This window comes from Alosa sapidissima, chromosome 24 (genome assembly GCF_018492685.1).
Source record: "Alosa sapidissima isolate fAloSap1 chromosome 24, fAloSap1.pri, whole genome shotgun sequence".
NCBI lineage: Eukaryota > Metazoa > Chordata > Actinopteri > Clupeiformes > Clupeidae > Alosa > Alosa sapidissima.
Genome location: NC_055980.1, coordinates 6,669,845 through 6,677,344, shown reverse-complemented (window position 1 = coordinate 6,677,344; position 7,500 = coordinate 6,669,845). Strand labels below are relative to the sequence as shown.

The 7,500-nt window shown below is 47.0% G+C and overlaps 1 protein-coding gene across 1 annotated transcript in view; it reads left to right on the top strand.

Annotated features, from left to right (window-relative positions):
- The window catches only part of fam13c (family with sequence similarity 13 member C), a 26,993-nt gene that overhangs the window by 10,389 nt on the left and 9,104 nt on the right, over positions 1 to 7,500 (top strand). The window contains exon 2 of the mRNA XM_042083492.1: positions 4,377 to 5,585. Coding sequence (XP_041939426.1) covers positions 5,396 to 5,585 — 190 coding nt within the window. The 5' untranslated portion in view covers positions 4,377 to 5,395. The remainder of the gene's footprint in view (positions 1 to 4,376; positions 5,586 to 7,500) is intronic.

The following is a 7,500-nucleotide window of genomic DNA, read 5'->3' as shown; positions in this document are numbered from 1 at the left end:
ACGTGTGAAGCAACTTAAATTAGAATTAGAATGTGTTTTCTTAAAAAACATGAATATGCTTTTATAACCTGTGTGATTTTGCTTAAAAAATAATATGTTTTTATAACCTGTGTGATTCTGCATAGAATTAGAATGTGTTTAACAAGTTTTTTAATTATGGGAAAATGTGGAAAATATCATAGTTTACACATAAAAGATCTTTAGTCATATAACTGCTCAAATCCAGCTTGATCAAAAAGAATTAAAAATGAACAAATGTTGCAATGTAATGATATATAACCAGTGTGAAACAATTTGGGAAAAAGGCCGTAAAAGTCCTGGCAGGAAGCGATTACATCAAAGTTTTTTGGTATATCCAGTTTTTAATATTCTTTTCCGAAGTGTTTACAACTTAGTGTTAACTAATAATTGTTGCAAACTGGTACTACAAACAAAATATTAGTGCATTCCTGGATCTACATGCTCATGCATGCTTCCTGCCAGGACTTTTACGGGCTTTTCCCAAATCACAGAAGTAACGTTGACGCAGCGGTAGATAGTAGCAGATAGTAGCATCCATCAGGCAAGTGTTATTTAAATAAACTCCTGGTGTACTTACAAACTTTTCAAAAGAGTATAAAAAGGGAACGACCTCTTTGTTCTCTCTTCTTTTTCATTTTTCTTTGGACCAAGCTGTTGAGGCTTCAACACTTTTTGTTCTTCTTTTATTTTTCTTGTATTTAATAAAGTCAAAACCCTAACTTTTAGTTTGTAGTTAGATTGAGTAAGATGGACAAGTCACTACACTGGCCTGAGCGCTACCCAACATACCCAATAACGAGAGAGTATAGGGGACTACACAGGAAGAGCACTATAGATAAAACCCGCAGAGAGCTCATCGGTGAATCTACAAGCTCAAAAACTGTACAGGAAAGTCTTGTTAAATAATAGCGAAAGCACAAATCAACCAAGTAAAGGACAAAAAAGACAATAAGGCACCGGCCCTTATATATCCTGTACAGATTACTGGTCAAACCAAGTTGATCACTGAAGCCGAGAGAGGCTGTGTCCGTGGATAAGGTATATTTTAGGTGTCACTGATTGTATCCGGAAAGAGAACTCAGAACGCATAGTGAAGTGAGGACTAGCTAACCTCACGAGGAACTGCACCTACAAGCCCTTACAGAAGAGGAACAGTTCTTTGAACAGCCGAGACTAGGGTGACATGGCCAATGTACTGGCTGGAAGCACTCCGGAATGTGATACTATTGAACCCAGAGAGACGGTTCGTAGTTTAGCCCATTAGGATCAACAAGGATCACACCATGCTGACCCTAGCGGGGCAGGAGGAGTAACATATGTAAACCGCCTGTATGGTCAACCATGGAAGGGGAAGCTTTCTGCCCACTGAATACCTCCCAAAAATACCAATAGCCGCAGGGAACAACAGGCCTAACATTCCCTGGTACGAAGCCTCTAGCGAAGAAAGAGAAGTAATTAGCCATGCTCCGTCCTCTTCTTTTGGGCTTGCCTGGCATAACCAAAACGTGGAAGGAGGCACAGCTGGCTACAGGATATGATTATTACAGACAAGGATGCGACAGACGAGACAGGCCTGTGGAGAAATTGTATGCACACAGCGCTCCAGGAGGAACTGAAACAATTCCCCCCACACAATCCACATGGAGTAGCTGGGGGCGGACAGAGGACCGCAACCCTACAGTATACTCCAACCTGAATTAGGCTCTTCACTGGTTATGATAAGCCAGCTATTAGGATCTGGAATGAGCAGCGTAAAGCTCCTTGGCCTCCTTCAGCCATGTGCGGAGGGGCAATCAGACGCTGTCTATCTCAAGGGCTGTATAGATGTCCGACTACCAGAAGATTTACTACAGGATCTCACAATGAACTTAGCCTTGAGTGTAAACAAAGGCATTAGGACACCCCCAGGCAGCACCTGATTTGATTTAGTGAAGGCCCACAAGAAGGCCCCAGGGGAGAATTAACATTTCAAAATCCTGGCCAGGGAGGTAACAGAAAATAAAATATCCTTTGAACAGACCATGAAAACTATGATGCACAAAGGTGCAGTAGTGCAACAGGAAAGGTTGCTGAATGGAGTACCAGGGGGTGTGCCCCTAGCAGCAGGATGGCCATGCTGGAATCAGGAAGAGAAACAAAGACACATATACATTTATGACAGGAGATCAGACAGTGCTAATAAAGCAAAGGACAACTAGCCTGGAAAATCCAGACCCTGGTATTCTAGAAAGATTAAGGGTCTGGCCACGAACAATGTAATGGCCCAACTCCAGGGGTGGCAACAAGCATGCATTTAAAAATCTCACTACACACAATTGGATAGCACTAGACCATGTTTACCCTGAATGATTTCAGACTTCGACGCAATCGGATAACACTACGACCAATGTGTACTGTCCTCCAACGTTGCAGCGCTGTCTTCATCAGTTTAGCTGGTTCCCCAGAATGTTGGGGTAAAAGTAACGTGCATCATTGCTCATTGCCAGAGTGTCTCGCAGAGACAATTCCATTGAACTCTGGATTTCCAGGGTAAAGGACAACCCCACTTTGAGCGAAACTCAAGCGCAACAAAATGATAATAGGGGAAGATCTGCCCAATTACCTCAGACAAAACAACCCCCCCACCCAACCAATGAGCCCCGCTCTAGAGACAGAGCGTTACAAGCACAACAAGGAAATTGGAAGGCTAGAAATGAGGTTGAGAACCTCCCCATGAGCAGGGTCACAATTACATAAAGAAGAAATAAGGAAACCAAGAGTCAACGGACATAACTAAAGAAGCACTCTTATTTAGTCTACTTTCACCATCTCTAAATTCCAGTTCATGAATTTCAATCTAAAGAAAGAGATTCTCTCCATCAAATAAACCCTCTTGCAAATCCGGAGCCCGTTGAACAAGGGCACTCGCACCAAACACTTATACTGACCAGGTGTTTCCTTTTTGTGTACTGTGAGCCTCACGGTCATAAATCGAACACCCCCGCACTCACACACACACACACACACACAACATTGGAGTAGCGATCTCAACTGTGTTACGGGAGCCCCGTCTGACACCAGAGTGGACACAAAACGCAACAGTGTTTCTCTGTTTGTTAAGCACATAGGGATAGAGGTCTTGAGTCTAAGAACAGCTTTCTCTGTGGTCCATAATACAGCAGATTATTAGACAATGAGACTATTCGTGAGTGTGTTGTTATCAGGTAATTGGATTAGCTGCTTGACTGTATGACTGTATGTTATATATTTGACCCCCTGAGTTGAGCCTTTGTTCCGGAATGTTGTCGTGAGGTCTGTGGGTATTGTGTGTGTGTGCGTGTGTGTGTGTGTGTGTGTGTACATACCTGTGTATCTGGATGTGTGTGTGTGTGTGTGGGTGGGTGTGGGTGTATATGTGTGTGTGAGCACACTCCTTTTGTAAGACGTGCCGTGCGTGAGGTGGGGGTGGAGGGAGTTTTCTGCTGCAGTGTGCGTCGTCCCTGCGCATGACCACGCAAGCCGCTCTCCTCTGAGAGGGAGGAAGGGAGGAGGAGGAGGAGGAGGAGGAGGAGGAGGAGGAGGAGGAGGAGGAAGGGAGGGAAGATGAGGAGAAAGGGGGATGACTCAGACCGGCTTGGAGATCAGAGCATCACTTCAGCCGGCCCCTCTGCCTGCTGACAAGATGGAACCCTGGGGATTGAACGAGGGACACAGAGGGAGAAAGAAAGAAGAAAAAATAGACATACAGACCGATAGAGAGAGTGAGAGAGTAAGAGAAAACAGACAGACAAATCAGCAGAAACAGAGACAGGCAGCCAGACAGACACAGACAGACACACAGACAGACACACAGACAAAGAGTCTACCAGACAGACAAGAGAAGGGATAGAGAGACAAGGAGAGTCAGAGAAGACGACAAAGACAAACAGACATGGAGAGATAGAGGTAGAGAGAGAGAGGAGGGGAGAGAATGGAGGGATAGATGGGGAAGATGGGGAATGGAAGATGGTCGTGAGTGAAAGCATGATGATACATTTTCATCTAGCAGAGTGGCGCACAACCTTCATATAAGATGACGTGTGTGTGTGTGTGTGTGTGTGTGTGTGTGTGTGTGTGTGTGTGTGTGAGAGAGAGAGAGAGTGTGTGTGTGTTTATGTGTGTGGGTGGGTGGCTGATGAAGTGGATAGCAAACACTGGTGTATTACCCAATGTGTGTGGGTGAGACCCACAGGGTTACTGTGGTTTCATGAGCAAGATGCTTTTGTTCTCTCTGTGTGTGTGTGTGTGTGTGTGTGTGTGTGTGTGTGTGTGTGTGTGTGTGTGTGCGTGTCTGCGCGCGCATCTGTGTTTTTCCCCCATCTTTTTTATGAATGAAGTCTTGCAGCTGGGCGGAGCCTGTAACCGTGGAGCTATGAGGTGATGTCATCATCAGCGGATGAATGAGCTTCAGCACCAGCCCTCACAGATGCGGGAAAAACCTCACGAATGGAGATTACCCAACCCACACACCCACAAACACACACCCACACCAACACACACACACACACACACAAACACACACACACACACCCACCAACACACACACACACACACACAAACACACAGGCACACACACACAGACGCACGTATGTACCGATCAATCATGAGACGCCCACACACCACCCACTCAATACCGCACACATACGTGCAAGGGGGTGCACACACACATGCATACAGATGTTCACACACACACACACACACACACACACACACACACACACACACACACATCTCTTCATTTCCCAGCCCTCCTCACACCCACCTGCCCTCCTATCAGATCTGCCGCGCTGGAGGGAACGAAACGGACGCTTGCTGACGCCATCACTCCCGCCCTCTCCCTCTCCTGCTCTCTCTCTCTCTCTCTCTCTCTCCCTCTCCCTCCCTCTCTCTCTCCCTCTCTGTCTCTTCCTCCCTCCCTCTCTCCATCCCTCTCTCTCTCTCCCTCTCCCTTGCTTGCCGTCACTACCAGAGCAGCATGAATTATCCATGTGAGAGGGTGAGCTGCCGCTGCTGCTGCTGCTACTGCAGAGGCTCCCCGGCTTGCTAGCTAACACACGCGCACGCTCAACACACACACACACACGCGCGCCGACACACACGCACGCAGACGACGCATGCAGATAGAAGCCTGTGCGCGTGTGTGTGTGTGCTAAAGGGAGGAGAACGACAGCGACAGGAGGACAGGATTTTTCTCTCCATATTTCATCCAGCATCCCACCAGAGGAATTAGGCAGCGACTGTATCTACCCTCTCTCCCTCTCTCTCTCTCCATCTATCCCTCTCTCTGTCGCTCTCTCTCTCTCTGTCTCTCTCTTCATCTCTCCGGCTAACACACGCGCGCGGCTGAAGAGCAGGCATGTTCTGCTTCTGCCTGCAGAGTCCCCTGCTGAAGCTCCAGGCTCTGGATGGGGACGGCTGCCCCTCGCCGGGGGACTCCCCAGAGGACGAGGCACCCAGCCTGGGCACCAAGGAGGAGCCGCCGGTCCAGGGCCCCTCCTGCTGGAGCCTGGGCAGCGAGAGGGAGAGGCAGAGAGACAGCCCCCCAGGTAGGGAGATGTGCATGCCATCACATCACACACCCATAGGAGCACACACACACTAACACACTAACACACACACACACACACACACACACACACACACTCCGTCTCTGTCTCTGTCTGTCTCTATCTCTTAATGTTGGTCACTTTCCATATGTGTACTTCTCCCCCCCTCTGGCTGTTAGCATGACACGCTTGCTTTGTGTTTAATGGATGAGACTAAGAGCATATGTATGTATATATGTGTGCATGTGTCGCTATGTGCATGTGTGTGTGCATGTGTGTGTGTGTGTGTGTGTGTGTATCTACACATGTGTGCTTGAGTGCAGCATTCCCTCACATCAAGGGGTTGACGTTAGCTTTCAAAAGCCTTCAGTCAGTCAGTCAATTCAACTGCCAAAGAGTACTGCACTTCAGACTCATGCTGCTTTGGACTTCATTAATGTAATGTAATTTTAGAGACATTAAATGCTACCAACTCAGTAAAGCTGCATTTATTGCGATGGTGGCTATTCTGTTAGATAGATGGCTTATGTGTGTGTATGACAGAGAGAGAGAGAGAGAGAGAGAGAGAGAGATAGAGATAGAGAGAGAGAGAGAGAGAGAGAGTATGTGTGTGTGTGTGTGTGTGTGTGTGTGTGTGTGTGTGTGTGTGTGTGTGTGTGTGTGTGTGTGTGTGTGTGTTTGCTCAGCTTTTGGCTCGTCCTACTGTAAGGCTCGGCTGCAGCCACCTCACACTGTTTCCTATTTATAACCAGACTCGCCTGCAACCGACACACTGCAAAACACAACACACACTGCCTGCATGACACATAATGACACATATTCTCTCTCTGTTTCCCTCTCTCTTTCTCTTTCTCTCATTTTGTTTTCCTCTAAGCCTGTCTGTCTGTCTGTTTGCCTGCCTGTCTGTCTGTCTGTCTGTCTGTCTGTCTGTCTGTCTGTCCCTCTGCCTGTCTCTGACAGTGTTATTGAGCATCCCACTATTCATGTCACCCTCTCAAACTGTACAGGACTTATTCTTTTACCCACACACAGGCACACATACGCACACACACACACACACACACACACACACACACACACACACACACACACACACACACACACACAAACACAAACACATGCTCACAGCAGAAATGTGTTTTGCTGACACAGAGTAAAGTTCACTCACCATATCACTCACACACAGACACAGAGACACAATGACATACTGACACACACACACACACACGCACACACACACACACACACACACACACACACACACACACACACACACACACACACACACACACACACACACACACACACACGCTAAGGAAATACACATATATCCTGTCATATTATCAGACACATGTGTAGGTGGCAATGTCATCTGCTGTTGTGGATACACCCCCTCACCAGCACCTCTCTGTTCTGTACGTGTCATATCCTGTCTCACCTCCACTAATAACATTCTCCATCCATAGTCTTTTTCTCTGTTACTCTCCATTCATCCCTTTCTCTCCACTCATCCCTTTCTCTTCCCACTATCTTTGTTCCTCTGAGTTTCTCTAGAGAAGTTGATGAAGATATTAAGATAGACAGAAATGAAAAGATACTTTTGTCCTCCCTCGTTCCTCCTTCATGTGTACTCATCTGTCCTCCATGTCATCTGTTTCTTGACTCATCTCTATTCTCTCTCACCTCGGTTCTCTTTTGTCTTCACTCGTTCATTGCTGTTACTCTGTGCATGTCTCTCCCTCCAGTCTCCTCCTCACACGTCTGCCAGTGAAACATCTCAGCCAGAAACCACACAGACTGTTGAGGGTGCTAACATATGACAAACACACACACTCACATCTCACTTCCATTCTCAAAGCCCTGCATCTCATTTCAGGGATAGGCACAGTCCCTTAAAGGAATACTGTCTCATTCC